A 26,779-nucleotide genomic window follows, 5' to 3' on the forward strand; every position below is an offset into this window, starting at 1 on the left:
TACCTCACTGATGGACTGGATCGCACACGGCATCATGCTTCCTGTTGTTTGGGACTGAATCTACAAGTGATATGTGATAGCTATCGAGTTTTACTAACATCTGTTATCCTCTGGCTCTTAATGCATTAAAATTAGTGTGTACTTAATACAGTTTTTATCCCCAGACAGATGGTTAAAATTATTAGTTCATGTAAACCAGAGGAAAGATAAATGCCGTCTTTTCATGCAACATGCATTAAGCAAGCTGCAGAGTTCAAGAACAAACCCTGCAGGTAAATAGCCCAGGGTTGATGTTATTTAAATTTTTTAAGCCATCAGTTCTGTTTTGTCTTTTGTTCCTTCCAAAATCCTTTGTCATTAAGAATTTTAAATGCTTAAAAACACAAAGGACTTCTGTCTGGGCTTTTTGAAGGAAATGAGGTCAATTAGATGCCTGAATAGAATTGTATTTCAGTGTGGATTTTAGATACTGAACCTTCGGAAGCTTTTTGAATAGTTTCAGCTGTGTGGTACTTGTGATAGCAGTTAGCATTGTAAAACTCCACAGAGGTAGGTGCTAATAATAAGAACAAAAGATTATGTCACTAGATAGCACTTTTTCCTTTGTTGTGCATGACACTGCTCTTGCAGTAGCTATTATTTGATATAAAAATATTCATTTTTGTTTGTTCAAAGGGCCATGGTTTGACAACATGGGTCATCTGGACTTCTTGCATTTTCTTCTTTCTTTTTTTTTCTTTTTTCTTACAAGGAGTCACCTTTTCCTGTAGCCAGTATGGCCAATGCTCATTAAACCTGTCACAGAATAACCTGGTTTATACTATAATCCACCTCATGCATCAACATTGTAGAATTCAAACAAAACTCAACTTTGAGGGGACAAATAATGATTATTCTTTATCCTCTCCTTGCCCTCATCCAAACAGCAGTCTATATGCTTTTGTCAGGAAAACTTAAGATGGAGCTTTTTAATCCTGTCTTTCTTTCTTTTTTTTTTTTTTTTAATTCTTAATTTCATTTCAGTAATGATGTCTGTTATTCCTTTCCCTAGAAATCTAGAAATGAAGTTGGTCAAGTAGTGATACCTTGGCAGCTTCTCAGAGTACTTGTCTGATCTAACATAAAACAAAAATGCTTTGCAGTTCAGCAGAGAAAACCTATAGGTCAGAAAACAAGTTAAACATTAATTGCATTTCAGAGACCTACTTTAAGAGCTGTTGAGTGAAGTTAATTAGGGTACAATGTCATTGCCTGCTGTGCTGCAAAACAGAGCTGCCTTGCCCTAATCCCCTCTCTGATACAGGGTGACACGTAGACACACGTAGACCTTTGCCCAGATAAGGAATAGCTTTTCTTTGACCACCGCTAACAGATGATAGTAAGATTGTGTTCAGTACTTATAGTGACATTTCCCCCAATTTAAGCATTTAATTTTTTGTTGTTGTTGTTTTGTTTTAGTAAAAGGAACAGGGGTTGTGAAATGGTATATACTGATCCTTAAGGAGTAGAACTGTTTTAAGGAGCAAGGTCCTTAGGAAATTGTTTCCACAACTTGAGTGTCTTTTATCAAAAGCAAGGTGGGCTAGTCCTGTATAGAGCCCTTCCTTGCTTAAATAAGAGCCGAAAGCTTTGGGAAGTGCTGTCAGAATACTGCACATATGTGCAGAAGGGAAAAGCTAGATTATTAGTTGTTCATTGTAGACTACTGAAATAGACTTCCAGCCACCCTCACAAAACAGGAAAAGAGATTTTTATTGTTGTTCAGGCGAACTGGCAGAGAGAGGCATAGCCAGCCATATGGTCAAGTGACTCCACTGAAGCTGCCTACAGCTCAAATATGCTTTTGCCATTTCTATGGTCTTCGCATTTAAAAGGAGAAAAAAAGAAAGCACACTGAATTATTTTATCTTCTCAGGTAGTTTGGTTTCAAAGCTGTCATAACATTTATCCTTTTTATGTGAATACTGTTAGTTCCCACTAACACTGTTTTCTTCTTGGCAGAATTTAATGTTGGTCAGTATCGTCGAGATTTGGTGAAGAAATATAAATCTTTTGAATTCTTCCTGCCTGACAATGAAGAAGGCTTGAAAATCAGGAAGTAAGTTTTGAATGTGTTTGGCTATACAATGCAAATTGTATTGTAGTGGTACTCTGTAATTTGCTCTTGAATACTGCTTTGAGTTTCATTTTTGTATGCTTCAGAAGACCCTTAAGAGACTGCAATATGAAATGACAAGGAAAAGAAATCTAGAAGGGATGGAAAAGTGATTTGTTTAGACTCCTTAAAACCTAGGATATTTTTTTCCTAACTGCTTCAGTTGAAGCATCAAAATGTGGAGAAGGTAAATACTCAAACTTGATTCCTTTTGGTAAGCTGTTGTTGATCTGGATATTCCAGGAAATTTTCTCACAAAACGAAGGAGATTTTTTTTTTTTTTTTTTAACCTCTTTGTCAGGTACCAGTTACTAGGCTTGACCTTTTCACTATCTAATTCCTATAATGCCGTTTCAGAATGGTTGTGTGGATCATGAAGAAAAAGAAAAATCACATAGCTCCTTTTCTTTCAGGATTGCGTACTGGGATTTTTCACCTAAAGTACTTTGAATGTATTTGTCATTATCCACTCAAATGAGCAGGAGTGACGCACTAGCACTCTCTCCCTGAGATTGTCTTTTTGCCCTCCACACAGGTGCTTCATGCACTTAGCCCATTGCAGTGCCTGAGCAGCTGCAATACTTTGCTAATATTGTACAAAGGAAGGTGAGCTTGGGGTAAGCATTTGTGCCCAGAAGCACTTGAGGCTCCCCTCCTCCCTGGAAAGAATCTGCTCTTCAGTGTAGAGAAAGTACCTCTGGAAGAAAGGATACATGTAGATGAAGAAAAGATCAGAGCTAGAGGAAGCTGCCTTTCTTATGGAAGATTCAATAGGATGATCTTTTGATTTTCTTCATTGTACGTTTTTGTATGCTCAGGAGAAGAGTTACACCATGAAGTGATAAGGAAAAGAGTTTCTAGAGGAATGTAAATGTCATTTGTTTAGGCTGCTTAAAATACAGTGTATTTTGTTTTTAGTTGTTTCAGGTCAAGCATCAAAAATACCTGGACTTTCCTGCTGTCTGGACTTTGTTTTGTGGCTCCCCTTCTGCTTGTCCTCTTTCTCTTCTCCCTTCCTTTCCACTTCAGCAGCAATTAAGGACTGCTATAACCTGCATAAAAGCTTCTGAACCTTTGTAGATGAGTGGTGCATTAGCCTTGCTAGCATCTGCCTTTTGCTTAGTGGTAGAAAGAAACCTTTATGTGCCTCCATGTCACCTATTAGACTAAATGGTGGGGAATAGCCCATGAAATGGGCTGTGTGAGCTAATCTGCCTAGTTAGCAATGAGTTTATATTTATTTAGTGAAGATTTGACTGATGAATCTCAGTTCCTGACATCTGTTAGCCACACTAATGTGGAAATACTGTCAGGATTGAAACGTTTTCTTTTTAAAATAAAGTTCTGCATTCAGAACATACATAAAGTGATAGTGGTGCATTTCAGTCTGGAAGTTAGAACAGAGTAGTTATGCACAGAAAGGCTGTTGAAATGGGCAGATTCTTCTGTTGGCCCTTCAAACAGATTGTTGTTCTTTGAAATAAATGGGGCTTTGCTCTATTAGTGAGCAAATCATACACAATATTAATTCTGCCCACAGTATTACTTACCTGTTACAAATCATAATGGACTTTGGAGATAACACCAGTGCTGGGCAAATAGGAAAGATGATAATGAGTTTATCCCTGTCCAGATTTAACACAAGTATGAAGTGTTGGGGTTGGATTTTTTTGGTGTTTGTTTCTTCAGCAGTCTCCAGTACAAATTACATTGGGTTGGTGATTACAATGGGGCATTATTTTCATGTCTCTCTCTCTAATACTTGACACTAACTTTGTTTTGCTCTCTGTTTCAGCAGATTTTTTGCCACAAGCAATTTTTACGCAATAGTTAACAAGAGAAGCAAATTACTGAAAAATGCTTGTAAGGTCTATTGTGGCCTCAAGTTGAAATGAATGTTGAAACAAGATGAAAGGCTGAAGTTAATTTTTTTTTTCTTTTCTCTTTGAGAATCAAACTAGGAAGCAACTATCTGTGAATAGCTGTTGGCTATTCTGTGTTGATGTCTAGCTGTATTGGTTGCCCAGAGGAGCATGGGACTGGTCTTTTAGGCAGATAGCCATCACCGTATTTCCTCACTAGGGCTTTGTTCACCTTTGTCGGTTTTTGTTCACCTTTGTCGGTTTTCTCCTGTTTCACAGAGGGACTGATTGGCAATATGTGTTTTTGAGGGAGTTGATGTAATATTTCCAGGGCACTTTGATCTCAAGGCATGAGTGATAAGATGACTTCTACTAGCATTTGAATTGTCTTCTTTTTCATTCTTAAGACAGTGTGCCTTAGCAGCGCTGAATGACGTCCGACAGTACCTCAGTGAAGAAAATGGGCACGTGGCTGTAAGTTTCTTGATGAAGACAAATTCTTGAGATCTTTCTCTACAAAACAGTGTCTCTCAGCTGGGTAACACGCAATCTGAGATATTCCAGTATTTCTTCAGTATATCAGATTTTCTTCTTCTCTTATAAATTAGATCAGCCTTGTTGCTGCAGTGAAAGAAACACTGAAGTTTAGGGTGAGGATTATACTGGGCAATCACCTTTGATTTGAGGGGTTAACTGGGGATAGGATGACACTAATAAAATTGTCTACCTTCTCCACTCTATGTAATGTTCTGTTAAACACATCTGTACATCTGTTTTTTTTTTTTTCTTGCACTTGTGTTTTTATTTGATAGTTTATTGTTTCGAGTGAAGGGTAATGACTTATTGAACAAAAAGCATCCTCAGTATTGCTAGGCAGTTTTGTTATTGACACTGAAGAAATATCTGAAGAGAACAAAAAAGACTCAAATTATGGTATATCTGAGTATTTAACAGGATGCAAAATATAAGAATTTCAACAAACTACACTGTTGTGTATGTTGTACGTTCACCTGAAATATATAACATTGCTTTTTTAAAGACTGTACTGACACAACTCTGGTGTTTTAATGAACTAACAGGGAAAACCATTAGCTACCATTACAAGTTCTGTTGTGCGTATGAGGTAAACTTTATACTGTGGTAAAATGCTGGTATGTTCAATGCTAAACATATTTTCTCAGGAAAGCCTCTGCATTTTTCCTTATAATTCACAGACAGGATTTGCTAGTCTTGCAGGTCTTCTGCATAGTTTTACACTTGTATTTTCAGTATCATTGATTTCACCATCTTTTTTATGTATTCTTTGGCTTGTTTTCAAGCCATTAAGCTGTTGAACTGAGGCACCTTTTAAGAGCCACAGCATTAATCTCTGAGAAGGGACTGTGAAAATTCAAAGATTTCTTTCTGTGTATCACCAAGAGAAGCTGCTATAGAAATGTAATGTAGCCTCCATTTGTGATCATCTGTGGTCAGACAGATATGTAAGAAGAGCATGGCCTTGAGTCAGATAAAATAAATTTATTTTCATAATTACGTCTTTTTTTTTTTCTGGGAATAGCAGTGTCTTGACTTAATAAAAGGTAGCAGAATGAAGGGAAGGGAATTATTTTTGTTGCATTCCTTCACATTGAGGGATTTTGAACTCTTGTTTTTGTTGTCACTGACCGTTTTTCACAGGCTATGATACATTTCTAATTCTTCCCTTGCTCTTTCTCTGTAATTATTTTTAGGTCTTTGATGCTACAAATACAACTCGAGAACGTAGAGAAACTATTTACAAATTTGGAGAAGAAAATGGGTATAAGGTGAGTCAAAAAGCAGAAGCGTTCTTAGTTAATGCCTGGACAAGCATGGCGGTGGTAGTTTTGCCTCCTCGCTCTGTCTGTAGTCTGAGTTTAGACGTGCACTAGCATTAGGCACATCATTGCTAGATGTACAGTCAGTGTGGTGTTTTGTGTCCTCAAGCATTGCTTGTGATGAAAAGTTGCCCCATGTTCATTTTTCTTGTCTTTTAATGTTTGTACTCTTCGGAGCTAATCTCTTTTATGCTAGGGCTTCACTTGCATTGTCCTGGAGGTGTAATTCTTAGCATACTGTTAGCAAGAGCTATTAAAACTGTGGTTCTTAGTGTTGGCCAGGTTTTTCCTGCAGAAACATGTAGGGAAATCTGCGTTAATTCCATGCAAACCAAAGACTTCCTGTGTCTTTCTGCCTTCCGTCCAGGATTGTTTTGCATGTAGCTGTTTACAGCAAATGGAAGATTATTAGTAACCTTGCATTTCCACAAACCTTTGAGATAGCCAAGCAGAAACCTCTTGAGTGAGACTACTCCATTAATTGAAAGGTTCCCACTTTATTATTTCAGAAGTGTTAGTTACCGTTTGTATGGCTGAACTTACATCCTCTCCATTTATTTCTCCGTCTTCCATCCTAAATTATTCTCACTCCAAAATGTTTCCACTTACAAGCATTGATGGGGCAAAGGGTGTAAAGCATGATGCTTCAGGGAACTGTAAGCCATCCATTTCTGCTGAGAGGGCCTGGAGAAGCAGAACTTCTGAGTCAATGGAGGAAAGTCCAAAGCAAGCGCTATTAGAAAAGAGCATAGAAGTGGTCAGCCTGATGCTTGTCCGTGTTGGTGTCCATCCAATTCATCTTCTTTTCTTCCTTCTTTCTGTACATGTGACTTCCTGTTCGGGCTGAAGACTTTTTTTGTGGAGTCAGTATGTGTAGATCCAGAGGTCATTGCTGCAAACATTGTGGTGAGTACAGGAAAGTTTGCCTGAACTGCTCTAAGTCAAGAGGTTTAAAGTACCTCAGTATGTATACAAGTACAATTGTAAGAACTTCCAGTAGCAAAAACTGTTAGCTCCCCTTAGTGTGATACTTTTCATTTATTTTCCTATCTGTATTTATCCCAGAAGTTAAATTCTGTGAATAACAAATCTTCTTGCTCTACATATATTCTAATTAACAAAATAAATAAGTTTTTGTGTTGTGTTCTGCCCCTGCCCTCATTTACTTAAACTTCCATTAAAAAGGGAAATAAACTTATGTACTAATCTCCTGTTTTTGTTTTAAACAGCAAGTGAAGCTGGGTAGTCCAGACTATGTTGATTGTAGTAACGATGAAGCAACTGAAGATTTCATGAAAAGGATAGAATGCTACAAGAACTCATACGAGACGTTAGATGAAACTCTTGACAAGTAAGAGATTCAGTAATACTGTGATCACAACTGTGTTATAATAAGACGTTTCATTAGAGGTTGGAGGATCCCATATTCGGGATGGGGGCTTTCTAGTCATGGTTTTCATGTCCTGACATCTTTTTCCACTGGTAAATGAGAGAGAGTTGACTCTGGAGGTGTAGCCTGAAAGCATGTTTGCTTGAGGGAAAATTGGCTTATGAGTTTATTCTGGGACAATGTTCTTCCTGATTTTCCCACTTGGAGAATGCTGTGATTTTTCTGGGATAAAACCACCATTTGTAAATGATTCCAGATGAGATGTACTGGTCAGTTGTTGCTTTTTTAAAAAAAAAAAAAAAAAAAAAAAAATTATTTTTAATGTGTAGCAGGAGCCTGGGTGATTTGTAAGCATAACTTAATTTGTTGACATGGCTTGGATGAATTCGGAACATATTGTTCTTAAATGTGATTTCTAAATGTATTCATTTACCCTTGCAAATAATGCTGTACATGCAGGGTTGTGAGAAAGTTTCATATCTAGATTATCTGCCCTCCTGCCAAAGCATTCAATTGTTTTTCATTAACTTTCAACGTTACAAAGTAAGTTAGGGTCAAATCATGTGAGGATGAACCCTGTTTCTGTTGGTACAGTCCAGGATTTCATTTTGAGCTGCAGTCATACCAGGGGCTCCTGGTTTGTCTAAGGACCAGTGCTATAGGAAGGCTGAGCTACATTTTAATGTAATTGACTGTAAGCAATGTGAAGCTGGTTCATTTAGACCAGTTCATGCATGAAATATCTGTGATGGACCTAACTGTTGTGCCTGTGTGAAACAGTAATGATTAACTCCAAAGAATACAGTCAAAGATGAGATGATGATGCTTGTTTCTCATCACCTCCATTTGGTTTTATTACAAATATTCTTGTGTTATTATAGTGTAATGTCTCATGCATCTCCAGAAAACAGTGGTGGTTATTTTCAGCTTATTTGACTTTTGTCCTCCTTTAAATTAGATGCTACTCTGAAATTGTAGCTTAGATGAGAAAGGATAAGGAAAGAAAATTGAAATTATAACCTCTCTGATGCTGAGAGAAAGTAGTAGGGTAAATTGCAGTACTGTTAATAAACGGTTGTTAGAGTGGTTGAGAAAATGTCCTGCTTCAGGCTAGTGCCTAGTCTTTTTGATGCTTCAGGTTTTCTGGAAGGGTTCCCAGAGACCATGAGTTTATGAACTTGGGTGCAATCAGGCAAATAGTTGCTGTGGGAAAAAGCGTTTGTAACCTGGAGAAAAATATTGAGTATCATAAAACAGCTGGAAATCTTTTTGAAGCTGCTGCTGTTGAGTGCCTACACTGAATTTGCCTGTCAGTAGAGGGATGATTTCCCAAGAACAGGATCTAGATTTGAGACACAGACTGCAAGTGAAGGGAACAAAAAAGGAATTTTGTGAGGAACTCACAACGTGGAAGAGGAATAGAATTAATCTTGTACTTCCAGGGTACTGCGATGTTCCTGTCACCATTTGAGGATTATCCCTTAGGACTACTACATATTCCATGGGTAATGGAGGGTTTGTTTATTGCTTTGGCTTGTTTTCTCTGTGTTTTATAGTGAGAGAGGGCGTGGGAAGATTGTGATATTTGCTAATAGAAACTATATGGAATCTTCATTTTTCATTGTTGTTTGCTTATGAAAGGGATCTTTCTTATATTAAAATTATGGATGTTGGAAGGAGTTACCTTGTGAACAGAGTGATGGATCACATCCAGAGCAGGATTGTCTACTACCTCATGAATATCCATGTGACTCCTCGGTCAATCTACCTCTGTCGACATGGAGAAAGTGAACTCAATCTGAAAGGGAGAATAGGAGGAGATCCTGGACTGTCTGTCAGGGGTAAAGAAGTAAGTACCTCCAGAAAAAGCATGCCTCTGGGTTTAGATTGTATCTCTGCATATGTGTACAGCCTGTGCTGTGTAATTACAACTTTCTGCCTCTACACCCTTTTCCTCTTAACAGGTTAAAGATTTTATTAGCTGTGTACATGGATGGACACACTTTGTGCTGTGATTTGGTATCAGCTCTTTTGTCTGTCATTGATTTAAATTCCTTTTTATCCTAGATCACAAAGCAGTTGTCAGGGAGGCTATAATTCGAATTATATTTTTGTAAATTCCTAACTTGTTTGGTAATAGGGAAAATTCACAATTTAAAGATGAAGGGAAAATTCCTGGAGGTAAAGATAGAATGGCAGAACACTTGTGTCTTCCTTGTACTCCTTTCCTTCCCTCCCCTGTTCCTCTTGGCTTAACAGAACATGTGTTTGTTTATTTATTTATTTATTAGGAAAAACTTGACAGATCATGTAGAAGAGTTTTATAATGAGCTTACAGAGGCTAGAGCCTGCGGATTCCAAACTGAACGTAGTGTCCTGTTTCTGAGCCCTCATCCAGTGTCTCATGGTTTTTATTTCAGTTTGCCAAGAGCTTGGCACAGTTTATTAATGAGCAAAATATCAAGGATCTGAAAGTTTGGACCAGTCAGATGAAAAGGACAATTCAGACTGCTGAAGCTTTGGGAGTGCCTTATGAACAGTGGAAGGTTTTGAATGAGATAGATGCAGTAAGTCCATCTTTTGTAAATGTCTAAACTGTTTCTTTCTTTGCTAGGGATGAAGGAAATGTGTCACTTTATAATAGCATGCCTTTCATGGGATAGAAATTCATTTAAGCAGTGGTTCTAAGAGGCTAGAAAAACTAATTCCTGTTTACCAGGTTAAATATTTTATAAACATGTAATAATTAATTTAATTTTGGTTTGCCTTTCCTGGTAAAACATTCCCTAGTAGAAGAAACAGAGCTAAGAAATTTTTTGGGTGGGGGGAGTGGAAAGAAAGACAAAACGAAAAAACAAAACCAAACTGGTGGTTGGCACTTTCAGACTGCATCTGTAAGATACAAAGGAGCTGCAATAGATAAAATGTAACCTTGCTCACATAGTGACCTTGCTTAGCAATATATGTAGCTTTACTCATAGAGTGATTTAGAAATTCATTGTAACGGTGTCTGGGTCTAGCCAGGTGTTGCATTTGTCATGCATGAAGATGTTCTAAGTGCCAGATTAAATGAAAACAATTGTCAAATGACATTTACATATGATCTTACTATCAGTGACATCTGCTTTCTGCATTGTTGGAAACGTGCATATTTTAATTATTTGTATTACCTTTGTAATTATTTGTATTATTAGGGCGTGTGTGAAGAAATGACATATGAAGAAATACAGGAAAATTACCCACTCGAGTTTGCACTGAGAGACCAAGACAAATACAGATACAGATACCCTAAAGGAGAGGTATGCTATTTTTTCTCCCAAGGTGACTGAATTCCTTGTCTTCTTGAGTGCAGGCATGCTGGCTTTAGGAAAGAGCAATGTTTTAAAGTTAATTAAAAGGTTGTCTCTGTCTCCAGGGGAAGGCACACAGGGATTTGTAAGGACAGAGCTTGAAACCATTTAGTCTGATTCAGGGCTTGAAAAAAAAAAAAAAAAAAAAGATTTAAAAAAACAGTTGAAGTATTTGGTCTTGTGAGCATCGTTTTGATGCTGGTCCTGCAGTGATACTGCAGGAAAACTAATTGCAAAGTTTCAGCATATTGCACATGCAAACTATCAAGATTACCTTTTTCTACTCGTTGTTATAGACAATAGTTATTCTACAAGCAGTTAAGGCTGAAAAGCTACAGAAATCCATAGCCATATTGGTCTTTCACTTTAATAAACTCCTTGCCTCTGGGAAAGTAACTTGCTGGCAGCTTTTCTAAAGCAAAGCCGTTCCAGTGGAGCAATTACCAGATGCCACATGGCCTGGGTGTGGGTGCTAAAGGCTTAGGATTCAGGGCAGCGGGGCAGGAGAGTAATTGGAGCAGCTGTTCCATCGTTTGTGTTGCACCCTTGGTAATGTGGAACCAGAGCTGTGAGATCTTTGCCTAGCAGTCAAGAGTAATCAGGGTGATGAGGGCAGCATGTGAGCATGTGCTTGCAGGTGTGACCCCTGTTTTACTAATGAGGCAGTCATTCAGCTGCAAAGTTCTCGTAATCCATTGGAAAAATAAGTGTTTCTTTTTTTTGAACTGAAGCCTCCTCTGGGATGGTGGCATCTTGAAGCACTGTGTTGCCTCAAGTGGTCTGGTTGATCTTGGTGGTTGTCACAAGCAGCTTCCATGCAGTGGGTACCGGTGGCTCCCATGACAAGGGCTGGATCAGCAGGCCCCTCGCCTGCCTGGGACGAGGGGAAAGCCTTCTGCTGCCATCATTTCCTGCTCTGCTGGGCCCCAGCGATGTGTTGTGCTCCCTGCGTGTAATGCGTGACGCATCCTGGAAATATTGTTTGCTGTGCATGTGAAGATTAACTTGAGTGCACACGTATAGAAACCTTGGTGTTGACCTGCAGCAGCAGATTTGCTGTGCGTGTACTATTCGGGACGTGGTGTGAGAGTGATCCTGCCTCCTGCTTTGTGACTTGAAGAGACGGTGGCTGCCATTGCCATACCAGTTTGTCTAGCCCATGGTTTGTTTTCAAAGGGCAGCCTGAACAAGTTAGGCTTTGTGAACTGTTTGTGTGATGGCTGTAGGCTGGGCTTCCTAGATTTGTGCTTGGAAGAGAGATGCTTTTGAAGATGAGGTATGGAAAATATTGTGCAAGACTTAACCTGTATGTTTGCAGATGTTCTGAATTAAATTCTAGGGATTTTTTTGGAAATTCATGAACATAGTGACTAATTTAATAAAGTCCTTCCATGAAGGGGATATATTATTTTTTTTAGTTATATGTGCACTCTTTGATATATGAAAGATCTAAACGGTGGTTTTTAATTTCAGGAAAATTATTAATTATTACAATAGTTGCCAGCATCCTAATATAACGTTTAGAAAATGGCTAATGTAAAATTAAGTTCCAATGTATATACATACACCTGTTAAGTGTTCCCTTTTTAATATGCTATGGTTTTTTTTCTTCCCTTGCTTCTCCATCCCCAGTCCTATGAAGATCTTGTTCAGAGACTGGAGCCAGTAATTATGGAACTTGAAAGGCAGGAAAATGTGCTTGTCATATGTCACCAAGCTGTCATGCGCTGTTTGCTTGCATATTTTCTTGACAAGCCTGCAGGTAAGTCTTCCTCGATAAGTTACAAATGGTCTATTTTCCTCTATTAAGTTAGTTTGAAAATTAACGATTAAGGTTCCAAAACGTGAATTCCATCATGCCATGACGATAAAGGGAATTGTTTGTGCTAGGCAAGTATACAACTATAATTTTTGATATTTGATCCGCTCATGTAGCGTGGTAGGTGATTTTATTGAGCTGCTTCTCACCTGAAACGCTGTGATGTTCGTTTTTCTACTCTGTCTTAATAGCATTTCTGTTGTATGCTAGGGAATAAAATAGATACATTGTCAGATAAAAAGAAACTTTTAAGTGATTGGCCTGTAACATAATGATAGAGGTAATGTTTTTGTAATCTGTGTTTTTTATATATAATTTGGTGTTTCATTTCTCAGAGCAACTGCCTTACCTGAAGTGCCCGCTACACACTGTCTTAAAGCTAACCCCAGTGGCTTATGGTAAGCAGAATTTCCATAAAGACTAAATATAGTGTCCCTAATGTCTGTGCCATTGGTGAAGTTTGTGAAGTATTTCAATTAAAATATCTATTTTGCTGTGAAAGAGAATCAAACGTGTCTGACTTTGCATGTCTGTCTGTGCAGCTTTGTTAGAATCAACTAATCTTTCGGGTTTTATTTTCTTTGTGTTATGCCAAAAAATACATTTTTATTAGCGGGGGTCTGGAAGTACCAGTGGTTGAAGCTGCTAGTGGAAAACTGTCTTGGATATTCAGCTCATAGGCTGTTTCACTAACTTGTGCCACTTAGCTCTAGTACAGTAAGATCCCAGTTCCTATTGATGTGTTTGAGGGTATTGTGCTTTAGAAAACAAATCTAAATTAATGTAGGTTAAACATATTATGAACCGTTCCCCTTACCCTTCAACTAGTTTTGTTCTGTTTTCCTGAAGTATTTGTTTGTAGACCTTCACATTGCCACAGGAGCTTTTCTCGTTTGTTGCTTCTGGCATATGCTTGTCAGCAGCTGTTATTAGGGCTTAGCTTGGGGGCCTTAGCTGAGATTTGTTGCTAGCTTGTAGAGTGCAGGGTATGGGTTGCAACATGCACTTCTTACTGGTTGTAGGCTGCTTGCTAATTAAGTTTTGCTTTAAGTTTAGCATGTGCCTGCCGTTAATTTTCTTTAAGTGATGGCTTAATTGTATTTTCTGGTACTTAATCACACTTAAGACAAAGTACCCATGAAATACATTACCAAAAAAAACCAACCGAGAACTAGTTGAGTTATTCATGGAAAATGCAAACTTGTCTTTGATTATCTGCTCTGAAAGAAGCAGTCTATAACCATACTTTGTTTTGGGTTTAGTTTCGAATAAAGTTGAGACACAGTAACTAGTGGTTACACTGGGAAATGTCAGAAGAGATTTTTGTCATTTAATTGCAGTTAGCTCCTACAGTAAGTAGTAACACTCTGTGCTCTGGTGACATCTGGTGTTCGTAGCCTTGCATGACAAGTTGAAGTTCTGAAAATCAAGATGTAGGACAGTTAATACTTTTCTAAAATACAGTCAATTTTTGGAAGCTGGAATATCTCGACTCAGTAGTCATGGACTGCTTCCACAGAGAGGTAGTCCTTTGGTCTTTTTTGTGTGTATATAGGTTTTTTGTTTGTTTGTTTGTTTGTTTTTCGTATGTGTGTTTGTTTTTTTAGTGGGAACTTGTGTGACTTTGCTTGTAAACTTTAAGAGGGCTTGGATGTTTTCAGTGCTTACTTGCACTTGAAATGAGGAAGGAAAAGAAGTAGTATGAAATATTCTCCTTGACCTTTTGACTTCAGTGAAAGAAGTGCTGTGTTTCTTTTTTAAAGTGTTTGAAACATGTCTGATTAGGACGTTTCAGTTGACCCACTTCCTGGAATTTGACCATCTCAAAATACAGGGGCTGTGTGAAATATTTCTGCACTGATACTTCTACAAAATCATTTCAAGTTGATGCCTCACTTGGGCCCAGCAGGGCAGGATACATGATCAAACGTGGTGCGTTTCGCACCTTCCAGCTAATCCTGTTCTGGGGAAGCATCTCCCTTAGGGGTTTGCTCTTCCTGGCGTTTGAAGCTGCAGTGTCTGATCTTTAGAAGGGGAACTCTGTTAGGGCCTGACAGCTGGATGAGGATCAGTTAGACCCTTACAGCTCAGCCCAGGGAGTGCAATGTATTTATGGGGGGCTGAGGAGCAGACGGTCTGTTTGGGAACACGCAGGGGAGAGGAATTGCACCTTGCTGTACTTGGGAACTTGCACGTCAGTAGTTAAAAGTGAGTTAGGAATATGCACGTCAGGACTTAACTGTGGAGTAACTCATGTGCCTCTGGTTTATGTTTAAACTTTACGATAGGGAATTTTTTTTTTGAGGCCTCTGTGTAACCAGGCCGTAGCAATGGCCAGCATGGGAGATCAGAGCTTTCTTTTGCTCAGTTGCAGGAATCCATGAACAGAAAGATGACTAGGGTACTCTCCCAGTGTGAGAAGCATGCTCCCCCCCCCATTTATTTTTTTTTATTGGATATTTCAGATTGTTTGCCTTCCTGTGGTGTTTGCTCAGTGTTTGTGACAAATGGGGCTCCTCAGAATCTGCTTCCCCAAGGAAAGGCAAATATTTGCCATATTACTTTGTACTAGTCTATTGAAGTGCAGTGGCTTTCTAAGGAAAGGCTGAAGTCACCTTTTTCTGGCATGCAACAATCTTATGGAGTATGTTATGAATTCAGAGTTTTCTGTTCACTTATTTCCTGAAAATTTAATTTGTCATTTGTGGTAGATGATTTATGTGTGATATGTCAGGGGAATTTAACTATTAATGCTGTGTTAGGTAGCTTTGTAAAAACCATGTTCATGTGAGATCTGACTGTGTTTGGCAATTTGATGTTGCTTAAAATGGTGTGGTCACAGTGTATTGAGTAATTATTCTCTAAGTGGGTCAGCTTGTACTAGCTAATAGCTGTGTCTTCTGAGCACTTAATTTTTCTTACTCTCTGAAGTTTTCAATTTTGGGGTGAAGAGGAGAAGATCCTCTCCAGAAGGCAAATTCCAGTATAGCTGCAGATTAAGACTCTTGTTTTGCACACATGAGGAACAGGAGTTGCTAGCAACACAAGGTGTACCTTGTAATCATTTCCATGTTCTAAAAAATGGAAGCATTTTGTTTTCTGTACTACAGTGAAATTCTAATAAGTGTAAGATGTTAAAAACCAATGCAAAATTACAGAGAAGAATTTTCTGATTGGATGCTTTAGTTTCTGTATGTTTAAAAGTGGGAATTTGTGTTTCAAAGAAAATAATGATAAAGCTAAGGTCAGAATAGGGGATGGATTGTAAGACTGAGAACTGTATTTATCCTGGCAAAATAGATTCATTTCAATAGACTTATCTGTTCACAGTTTGGGAAATTCTGGTATGAATCAATGTTGAACCTTTACAAACTGAAAATTAGATTAATTAGATTGCATCTTAACTGTGACTTCATTTTTTAAAATGGTCAAATTCTAAAAATGTTTTCTGTCAACAGGATGTAAAGTAGAATCTATATTCCTGAATGTTGAAGCTGTAAACACACACAGAGATAAACCTGAGGTAAGAATATTTTTTAATCAGACAACTTGACATAATGTACTGAGCTCTTTTCCGTTGTCCGTGTGGCTAGAAATGATTTGGTAACTCTGCAGAGCAAATTTAATTTTACCTATTTACATTTTACAAGCTTTACTTCTTGCGTGCTGCTGTGGGGGTGGGGATCCTTTTTATTGAGCAAATTTACCTACAAGCTCTAACAGAAGTAGTGGCTTATCTTTAAAAAAATAAAATATGTATAGAGATGAATGAAAATTTGAAGACACAATATCAATCTAAAAACTTTAGTTCTTCCAGGCTTTGTCATTCAGCGTAAGTAGAGGGCAGTCAAAAAAAAAAAAAAAAAAAAAAAGCTATGAATTACTATGAAAGCTATGAAAAGCTTTCTATGAAGCTATGAAAAAAAAGTTATGAATTACTTTGAACATGCTGTTGTTACTTATTTTGGAGAGTCGGTAATGAAGTCATTAGGTTTTTTCATCACTGTGATTATTACTGTACACTTAGTAAAGCAGTACTGGTGGTGCTGCCAATGCTGGAGCGGAACACTAGGTCTCAGGATAGAGCAGAACTGGGGACAAGGAAATTGAGTGTGTTCGTAAACTGGAAGCGGAGGTAGAATGGCAGGCTGTGCTAGCTTCGTATTCTCCCTGTGCCATGTGCTTGGATTGATTGTGCTGCTCGTGCAAAGCTCTTAAAATAGAAAAGCTCAATTGGAAGGGGCCTTCAAAGATCATCTGGTCCAACTCTTCCGTTGCTGCATTATGAAAGTTATGTGAAGTGTGTCATGATTAAAAATTTCCTGTTCCCTTGCATGTCCTCATGCTAATGCCACTAGGTATGGCAGTGGGTCCTTGCTGAGGGTATGAGCCATGCCTACTAGTGAATTAAAAGTCAGTCTGATAAAGTGAGAAAAAAGGGCATTTCAGAACATTCAGTCATTCAGAACAATGGCTTATGGTGAAAAAGAATATAAAGATAAACGTGTTCTTCATGTGTGTGTTTACAGTACGGCACAAGACACAAAATACCTTACTTACATGAGGGTACACGTTTGTGGTAGTTGTGCAGAAATGCTGGAAGAGTCTGCAGAGAACTTTTGTTTCAGTGCCTCAGGCATTATGAGTTCTGAGAATACTGACTTCTGGTCGTTCATAGCAAAGACATTTTCCATCCGATAGTCACGTTACTTATTTCCTCTCACTCTTTGTCTTTCCCTCTTTATCTTTGTGCTTTACCACTTTTGCATCTTCATTTGGTTTGTTAGGTTCATGAAATGTGCTCTGATTTCACAGTGCCTAAAAGTGTCGTGAAAATAAAAAAAATTAAAAAAAAAAAAAAGATGTCTTAGAGCAGGTGTTAACATCGTCTATGTTAAATAAGGCAGATCAAGTGAACATCTATAATTTGATAAAATACTGGTGCTGAATTTACAACGTGCTAAAGTTTCTTGGGAATTGCTGTTGGAAATACCACTTCTCTAACTGAAGGCATTAATTTTTGGGGAAAGCTTGTAACATGTTTAGCAAACTGGCATGGGAGTGTAGTTGTGTTTCAGGTGCACTTAGGGGATCATACAGACAGTTGCACTGCAGTGCACACAAAGGCACAAACCTGTTTGTTTAGAACAGAAATAGATTGACCTAATGAATCAAAACAAAACAACTTAGTGATGTTTTTAATAAAAATCCCCTGAACACCCTTCTCCCTGTCCCCAGAAAGATACCCGAAGCAGTGGAGTTACGGTGGTGATATGTTGTTCATTTAGGATAGCTGGATGGAGGGGCTGGTTGATTCTGTCTGCATTTAAACACTGCTCAGAGGGCTCTGAGAGTTTCAAAGGCTTTCATTTACATAAGCTACTCAAATGGTAATTGTTTCTGTTAAATTAAATTTTCAAATACTCTATTGAAGTCAAAGCATTTAATTAAGTTTAGCATCGCAGATAACGACATTGTTAAACAATGAAACTATTTGATTAAGAATTGCTTACTGTACTGTTCTGTGCCCCCACAAGTAATTTGTAGTCCGTGTTTCAGGACAACGTGCTCCTTATCTGCTTCAGCTGAAAAGACGTCTTTTCACACTGCAGGCAGAGTACTGGAGTACTTGTTTACAGTATGTGTAAACCTCGCTCTGTGAGGATGATTTGTCTCAAGTGGATTGAAGCTGTGCGTTTGTCAGCATTGTAGCAGCTTAAGTTCCTGACCTTTTCAAATGAAGGAGTCCAGTCTTTTTACTGAATATAAATCAGGGGAACTACTTGAGCTATTGCTTGGGTCCTCTCTTCGGGTCAGACAGCAAGTGCTGGGGTAAAACATCTACTTTGTGCTTCTGTCCTAGGTGGTAAGTGACAGAAAGGGATATTGCTCAGAGCAACAAATCCAAATCCTATTTTTCCTTTTTTTTTGGGGGGGGGGGTGAACTGAGGGAGGATTATTGAAAGCTGAGTTTTCTTACCACAGCATCAAGCATGTCAGCATGAAGCCTGAAGAATGTGTTAGCGGAACTGGCAGTGGTTTAGTCTAAAGCAGGCCAAATCCTAGATCAAAGTCTTAGAAAGACCTTCAGCCCAGTTTCTCATAATCTGCATTCTTGGTAGAACGGAGAATAGCAACTAAACAGTCTTCTGGATTTACGTGGGGTGGTACCATGGCAGGCCTGATTCCTGAGACTTGTTCTGCGTGGCCAGAGTCAAAGCTGTGCTGCCTAGCATGATTTTTTTTTTTGGGGGGTGGGGGAGGGAGATTTTGTTTAAAATAATTTGATGCACTGAACATCTTACTTTTTTTTCTCTCTCTCCCTACAACCTCTGCAAAATGAGGTGAGATCTAGTCAGTGCAATCAGTCTTGAGCCATGAAGATGTCTGGGAAGAGGCAGGTAGAACACATTGCTTATCACACAAAGTTAAAGCTTGGGAAGGAAGCACGTGGCATAGTTTAGCAAAGCACTGAAAGTTTGCTTATTTGGATAGAAGTGTACATGCTGGAGTATGTGTTTAAGTGGATTCCTGCCTGGGCCAATAAAAGACTTCCTCCTGAATGGGAATGACTTGAGCTTTTGGTGGCATCAGCATGGGATCAGTGATTACTGTACGTACATTTTCCTGCTGTCTAGTTCTGGGACACCAGCCAGCTGTCAGTCTGCTGCATTCTGGGGCGGGGACATTAAAAATAGAAATAAAAACCTCTGCTTTTCTGTAAATGCAGCTGTGTACTTGTGAAGGTGCAAGTGATTGGTGTTTTTGTTGGTCTTACTGCTGCGTGATAAATATTCTCCTCTGTATTTTTATTATTATACAGAATGTAGACATTTCCAGACCTCCTGAGGAAGCTCTTGTAACAGTCCCTGCTCATCAGTGAATCCCGTGTCCTGATCAACTATCGAACTTGGGGTGCTGTTTTCATCATACTACTTCAAAATAAATTGAAAAGCAAATCATTCCAATCACTTTGAAATAAAACAAACAAAAAGCCCACAAAACCCACAAACCCAACAACTCAAAACCCAAAGTAAATCCTTGTACAGTGCATGGCTTGAAAAAATTATCAAATCACAATAAAACTGCATCGCCCTGGTTAATTTATTGCGGATGGGTTGTCAAACATTAATCAGCTGACACTGGAAAGCTGTTTTTGTAAACTGCTGTAATGCAAAGATCCTGCAGCATGAATTTTTAAAGCTACTGTAACAGCCAACAATCACTTGATGTTAGCTGAAGTGTGTTTGTGAAAACTGTGAAGCACGACATCATGCATGAGATACGAAAAAGCTGAAGTTTGTTTTCTAGGCATCATTATTGTCTACTTCAGTGCCCTCGGGAGTGATTGGACTGCTCCGTAGCGTAAAATAACAATCCATAGTTACTGTACAGCCTTAATCCTGCTGATCTGTAGCACTAGTGTTCTAGATGTGCTAATCAATGATGCGCTGTTTGGAAGAGGGCAGCAAGTTTTCTCTTAAGCTTGCAACAGTTACTGAAGGTACAGGAATGTGTAAAAATGTTTTTAATATACGAATGACTTCCCTTAACAGCTGTTCTGCATTAACTGGGCTTCAGAGCTTGCCTGCTGGCAGAAGTGATTTTAAATTTCCTTTCGGTGAGGAACTAAGACAGAAAAAATAGGTGGTTTTTGTTCTGCTGAAATGCAAGGAGTGGATGAGTGCCTCGGTGCAACCAGTACTGGATCTGATAGTGCTGAATTTTACCCAGGGTGCAGTAAGAAGCATTGACTGTTTCACAAAGCAGAAGCAGCGTTAGGCAGATTATTTGCTCGCTAGGTTGTGACTTGCCTTGAAAGGCATGGAAACAGGAGGTTTTTCCACCCTCCAGCAGGCGCATGATCTCAAAACAGCAGGGTATGCATCCTAAACAGAATTACAACAAAACTTCTCCCATGCTGGAGGGACCGCAGCTTGTTTGCGATGTGGTGTCATGCCTTGGCTCCCTTCTCTGCGATGTTACGGTGGGCAAAACGAGATGGGCTGAGGCATTGTGCAATCGAAGCAGCTTTGTTTATGTAGCATTGAGGCTGGGGAAAGGCGGTAAATCACCGAGTCCTTGAGCTGTTTTCTGAGGGGGGTCTTTGTGTCTTGAGCATAAGCAAGAGTGGCATGTTGTGGAACGCTTTTATCTGCTGGGGAGGTTTCTCATACGGTATGTTTTTCCAGGACTGGGGTTTTGGAAAAAAGTGTTTCGCATTTGCACTTCTGAAGTTACACTGCAATTTTCTGAGGTTTCTAGCATTCAGGAATGTCTAATATAACTAAAGAGCCCCTGGACGGAGGGCCTCCTGCTGTACCAGTTGATATTTAGTTAAAGCAGCATGGGCTTGGCCTGGGGGAATGGGAATTCTCTTTGTTGTGATTATGATGTGGGAGTTCTTGTCGCTTTTCTGTGTTTAACTGATGCAGCCTCTTGGATATGCCGTGGAGGAGGAGACCTGAGCCTGCTGTACCTGCTAGCACAGTTAATTAGGGAGCCCGATTGCTTCTTTCTGCCTGACTGTTGAGGTGACATCCCTGAGAGGTCACAGGGACACGTTCCCCAGGTGCTGGCAAACCGCTCAGAGCTGGCTTGGATTGCTTTCACCTCCGTGGTTTGTGACTAAGGACATACTGTGCAATTTTAAGCTAAACACGTTCAATTTTTGGTTAAAACAAAATCCACGCAAAACAAAAAAATTCTTGCAGATGTGTATAATGGAGTAACATGGGATTTAAAAGCAGTTTTGCCCTCTGAGGGGTCTCCTATTACGGCAGCATTGCTTAGTAGTCCTCCTTAGATTATTTTCTTAGTAAAAGAAAGGCCTAATGCTGAATGGGAAGGGACAGCGAGTTCTCTGTAGCTCACCAGGAGGAACCTGGCTGATAAGAGCACTTCTTTGCATGGTCTGCTTTATGCTTGTTCTTCAGCTGGGGATGGTCCTTATTAACTTCATCTGTTTTGGCTTTCCTTGTGACTCCCGTGCGGTTCAGAACTCTCTTCCCTGGAGGAGCCCTTTATTGCAAAATCTTCTGGCTTTGTTGTGAGGATTGCATGTAGCAAATCAGAATGAAACTTGCAGACAGGACAGCCTGCCATTTTAATCTGTAGCACTTTGTTTCTGGGGGATGCTTTGTTCTGTAGGGGAAAAAAAGCACAAAACAAGGGAGAGTGTGATGAGGAGAGGAGAAGCAGTGGTATCGGAGTGTGTTTGAGTTGATGTGTTTGTGTTGAGCCTTTCCAGAGAGGACCCGGTGAGCTGCACCTTCTGGTGTCTCACCCAGCCAATTTGAGCTTTTTATCTTCTTTATGGATATTTTCGTGGTCTAAGAAACCTTGGCCTTTCTGAATCTTAAAAGAAATGTGCCTGATGGCGCTGGCTGACTTGATGTCATGTTCCAAGGCTGTGCCTTGGTAGAAGTAGCATTCGAAGCCAGGTGCCTGTCGTTTGGATTCCCCCTGCTGCATTTCCTGCGCTCCCCAGTACGCAGCAGCAGTGGTGCTGCTCCAGGACTGTAATTTTGTCCAAGTGTGTTTGGGTAAGGTGCTGCTGGATGGCTGTGGGGACACCTTTTGGTCCTAAAAGTAAGGCTAAAACCTCTGTCTCCTCTGTAAGCACTCTTGTCTCTCTCAGTCCACGTGGGAGCACAGTCCCAGCTGCCGTAATTAAACCTAACATGATTGCTGTGGGTAGGAATCCACCTCCCATTCGAGGGGATGGTGATCCCTTTCGAAGTCTCGCTTCATCTGGTCTTGAGCTAGGTCCTTCTTTGTCTAATAAGCCCCAGGGTTTATTTATTAGGCTTTGTCCTACACAAGTTTTGTTTCTTCCACGTGGCAGTTCGCTCTGCTTTGCTTCCACAGCCTTTCCCTTTTCACCTACACTCTGGAGGAGGTCTTGTTCTAGCTTTAACTGCATATCTGTGTTCCCTCTTGTGGCTGTCCCAGCCTCTAGGATGCTGCTTTTGTCTGACACACCTTATTTAACTCGATGAGAGGAATCTTTTGCCTTGACCACATTGTTTCCTTTTAGTTTTGCGTTGTAGCTGTCTAGTTCTTGTTGCTTGTGGCCTTAATTTCCAGTACCTCTGGATTCCTGCTTGTTGCTCCATTTCATGCTCCATTTAATTTTCTTTGAATCAACAGCAGATGCTCAGCTTAAAAGATGTTAGCCAATGTTCTCAGATTGCCTGTGGAGACATCTCCGCAGTCTCAAGGAATTTCTGGGTATGTTGCATCAGTTACTAAGAAAATATGAACAAATAAAACAAATGCCAACACAGTGGTGGTTTTTTTTTCCATTGTGGTCATGCAGAGTGTGACTTGTTCTGCCAGCTCCTCTTGTTCCTAGATGCCAATGCTGTCTCTGTATCCTTTGCTCTAGAAGGAATGCTGCCTGTGGAAGCATCTTTCTGAAACAGGAGCATTGTTTGCTTTCCTCGGAGAGAGCAGTTGGAGAGTGGGGCAGGCAGCGTTTGTGTGTGCCCAGGCAGTTTTACGTGGTGTGCTTATGGTGGAAGATGGGCTGATTTACCAAGGGCAGAGAGGAAAGGGCTGACGTTAATACAAAAGAATCAGTGAGGGCAGAAATGACGTTAGCACACTTTAGCCCCGAATCAAATCAGGTACTACTCGTTTATCTTGTTTCATTATGGAATGGCTGAAAATCCTAGAACCTGGGGTAGGAGAGGGGAGTGGTTTGCTTTTCGTGGGGTAGTTTTGAGGGATGCAGTTGTGTGGCTGCAGGCTGGGAGCGGTACCGAGTCCCCCTCTCTGCATGAGGCTCTTCTCCTCGAGCTGGACTAGAGAGACTTGTTTTGAAAGTCAACTCTAATCAACATGGTTATAAAACCACTGGAACATTACCTGATGTCAGGGAGACATGCCAATCTGCCCACACGTCCCAAAGTGCATTTAAACTTGACGTTACCAGCTCTTTAGGGAGTTACTCAGGGTTCCCAGTGAGATAGCTGCTTACAGACAGGACCAGAACAGCTTTCTGGCTGTCGATGTTGAGTCGTTCCTTGAAGCATGCTTGACACAAAGGAGAGGTGGCTTTCCCTCCCTCCAGATTTTGTCGGTTTTTGTCTGGTTTATGACTTTTGCTGTGTGGTTTAGTTCTTCTCTTACATTGTATGCATGTCTGAAAGGCTAGAAGTGATTAGAAAAAAATGATTAAAAACTGTGGTTATAACTTATTTTTTAAATATAACAGTGTAATCTCCATATAGTGTGGAGAGACCTGGTGTGATATGTGTCTTAGAGATGCTATTTGAGAGTGCCTGTGTTGTGTCTCAACGAAGCACGTGGAGGCTGGGACGAAGTCAGAGCCTGGCTTCTGATTTCTGGTCTGGGCTGGGACCTTTTGTTTTGTTTTACAAGACACATTGAGAAAATAATCATCAAAACTTGCTTAATTTTTGTTTTGTGTAATAGTTGTGTGTTGAGCCAAGCTGTGTCTGATCACGAGACTCGTGCTTTAAAGTCCTTTTTGTCTTTAAATTTGCAGAATGTAGGCGTGGACCGGTCGAGAGAAGAAGCTCTGAGGACAGTACCTAACCATCTATAGCTGCAGTTCCTGGTGGCAGCAGCCCTTCCTCCACCACGACAGCGTTAAGTAGCAGCTTGGGTCCCTGAGAGCGGAGACGGCGTGCTGAACGCTGAGCAAGTTGGAACAAATGCGCCTCCCCTTCACTTTAAGACATTTCGAATGTGATTCAGCTTCTTTGGAGGAAACCTGTAGTTCTGGTTAACTCCCAGTGCCGAAAGGTATTGGTAAAAAAAAAAGATTTGTAGAAGCAGAGTAATGTTGGTTTTAGGTTTTCATATGTAAATTTGCGCAGTTTCAGTAGCTTTTATTGTTCATCTGTGGAATACTGCAAGATGGCTAATTGCCCGTGTCAATTTTACTGTCAGATTTTAACTAGATTTTACTTTCTTTAATGTTTTTGTAAGAGTTCCTCTTATTTTTACTGTGAATGGTTGCCTAGAATTACATGAAGATTTTTTTTTGATGGCGTATTTAACAGGTGAAATTCTGCATTTTGAGCATTGGAGGATTCACGTTGCAAAACTACTTTAAATTGGAAAGCTCATCAGTCACGTCTTACAGTGATCTTTGGTTTGCCAACCTCAACTTAAATTTATATGGGATGGGGAGACTTGCCCCTTTCTGCGGTGCTAGCAAGATTTCAATGTGTTTCCAGGAGCCAGATGTATTTAGATCACAGTGGAGGACACTATTAAGTAATGGCTGTGGGATGAAAGTGTGAGTACAGGAGAGCAGCCTCAGGTGGTGAAACTAGAAAGAGAAATGCCCCTTCTGCTGTGGCCACAGGAGGGGATGAGCAGCTTTCTGAGACTGGGAGGTAGGGAAGAAGGATTCAGATTGCCAAGGCTGGAGAAGCTGCTTTTCTTACTAGTGCTATGACTTTTTGGCAGTTTTTGGAATGAATTTCAACATGTATGATTCTCCTTATAGCCACATCTAACATGTATATCAGGAAACAGTACAGAAAGGTTAGGTGGCATTTAACCTTTCTTACAGCTCATGCAAGAAAAACTGCAGGTAAATTCTGAAATTGTTTTTTAACAAAGTGCACCTACCTTTTTTTTTAATTGTTTTTAAGCAACCTTCCACTATTTAAATTCTTTGCTGCTCTTTTATATTTCTCTGTGAAACTCCAGTGCTAAAAATGGAATTTTGTATGTCTGTTGAGGCTACGACCCTCTAACTGTACTAAATCAATGTATTTTGTATGTGTTACCAGACAACTGAAGTGAGGTGCCAACACTGTTGCTGGCTCTTAGTTCTTGAAGTGAGAACTATCTTTTTGTAGATAGACCGTGCTTTTTTTTTTTTTTTTTTTTTGATTTAAGGACTTTTCTTCAACTGATTGAACTTTTACCATGTACATTGTTGATTTTTTTTAAGAAACTTTTATGTTTGTTTGCTCAGTTCCTGTGTGAAATAATGGGCCCTCGTAGTTTTGCAGGCAAGGGCTACGTTGTCTTCTGTTTGTGCAGGGTTTATAAGATAATGTGCTGCTGTTGTGATTTGTTTTAATAAGCTAATTTCAGCAATATGTTCAGCTCTGGAAGTAAGCCATATCACATCGCTGGGTTCCATTTCAGAAGAGGAATGGGTAGGGCGTGAAATGACCAGAAACACTTGCTTCAAGTGCTGCTGTCTAGAGCTTTGTGTGTGTGATCCGTTAGTTCAGTAACGCGCATTTCAGATCTTTGTTAATTCCGCTGTGTTCATAGCTCTTATCTGAGGAGAGAGACCACACAGCGCTACTCAGAGTAGTTAATTTATTGATGCGTAGTAAACAAGGCCACCTTTGTGGCAAAAGTGTAGGAATAACATCCCCCCCTCTGATACCGTGCGTGCTTCACGTGGGAAGCGGGGCAGTGCTCCAGGCAGCCCTCGCTCCTCCGAAGCTCTGCCATCCAGCCATGACCAGGAGTTGTCTGACAACTTTAAATTGAAAGAGTCAGGGTTTATTCTGAGTTACAGGCAACAGATCCGGGATGCTACATCAGAAAAGCAGGGTTTTACTATCAGGGTGTGGTACTTGAACCCGGTTGAAGAAATGTGGAAGGAAAGGTTTCCCCTAGGGAGAGGGGAGCCAAAAGGCTGCCCTTCTGCACTGGCAAGCACAGCTGGAAGTGTCTCCCCTTTCTCCTTTTCTTTGTTTTACCTCTAAACTTTCAGAGGTGCTGTAAAATTCCCTGAGGCTAAATGTTTTATGTATAGTAGGTATTTTTATAGCCTGCTTTTGAATATACTGTGATGAATGTTTTACTAAGTGGGTGTTCAGTAAAAAAGAGTTGTATACAAGTGTAAATAAACTGTTATGCTGATACTTGAAGAGAAAAAAATATGAAGTTGTCTGTTCTACTTTAGGAAGGTACTTAAACCATTGACTGCATCTGACCCTTTCTAGCTGGTAAGAGCAAATGTAGACAGTGAATGTAAATTTGAAGCAGTTCTCCCCAATGCCTAACTACCTTTCTGGGGAGGCACTGTTATGAATGGCAGATCATCGTCCCTGTCTAAAAGCTGCGTCCGTCCTCCCTTCCTGTTCCTGACCATGCAATATTGACCGATCTGTCACCGATAGGGGAGGTAAAAATCCTTGTCCTGGCCTTGCATATTTATACCCACGTGTATTTTACTACCTTTTGACTGTTAGTACACTTGCTGGCTCAGATGCAGTCTTTAGAATGGGGTTAAACTATCTTTTCTTACAGCATTGGCCTTCGTTGTAATCTTTCAGACAAATGTAATCATTTGACGTTTGATCCAAGTAATAAAGATCAAATGCTACACCTTGCA

At 39.9% G+C, this 26,779-nt stretch overlaps 1 protein-coding gene across 9 annotated transcripts in view; it reads left to right on the forward strand.

Moving 5' to 3' along the window:
• The window catches only part of LOC137862596 (6-phosphofructo-2-kinase/fructose-2,6-bisphosphatase 4), a 48,742-nt gene extending 21,963 nt beyond the window's left edge, over positions 1 to 26,779 (forward strand). For 7 of the 9 annotated variants that reach the window (XM_068694829.1, XM_068694832.1, XM_068694830.1 and 4 more), the window contains 12 exons: positions 2,002 to 2,098; positions 4,425 to 4,491; positions 5,748 to 5,822; positions 6,723 to 6,779; positions 7,103 to 7,224; positions 8,905 to 9,112; positions 9,684 to 9,830; positions 10,458 to 10,562; positions 12,246 to 12,375; positions 12,768 to 12,830; positions 15,891 to 15,955; positions 23,948 to 26,779. In XM_068694829.1, the coding sequence (XP_068550930.1) occupies positions 2,002 to 2,098; positions 4,425 to 4,491; positions 5,748 to 5,822; positions 6,723 to 6,779; positions 7,103 to 7,224; positions 8,905 to 9,112; positions 9,684 to 9,830; positions 10,458 to 10,562; positions 12,246 to 12,375; positions 12,768 to 12,830; positions 15,891 to 15,955; positions 23,948 to 24,007 (1,196 nt within the window). In that variant the 3' untranslated portion in view covers positions 24,008 to 26,779. Of the gene's footprint in view, positions 1 to 2,001; positions 2,099 to 4,424; positions 4,492 to 5,747; positions 5,823 to 6,722; positions 6,780 to 7,102; positions 7,225 to 8,904; positions 9,113 to 9,683; positions 9,831 to 10,457; positions 10,563 to 12,245; positions 12,376 to 12,767; positions 12,831 to 15,890; positions 15,956 to 19,255; positions 19,348 to 23,947 lie in introns of all 9 variants that reach the window. The other 2 variants (XM_068694825.1, XM_068694828.1) reach the window with 1 other exon arrangement.

Source organism: Anas acuta, chromosome 11, assembly GCF_963932015.1.
Source record: "Anas acuta chromosome 11, bAnaAcu1.1, whole genome shotgun sequence".
In the NCBI taxonomy this organism is placed as follows: domain Eukaryota; kingdom Metazoa; phylum Chordata; class Aves; order Anseriformes; family Anatidae; genus Anas; species Anas acuta.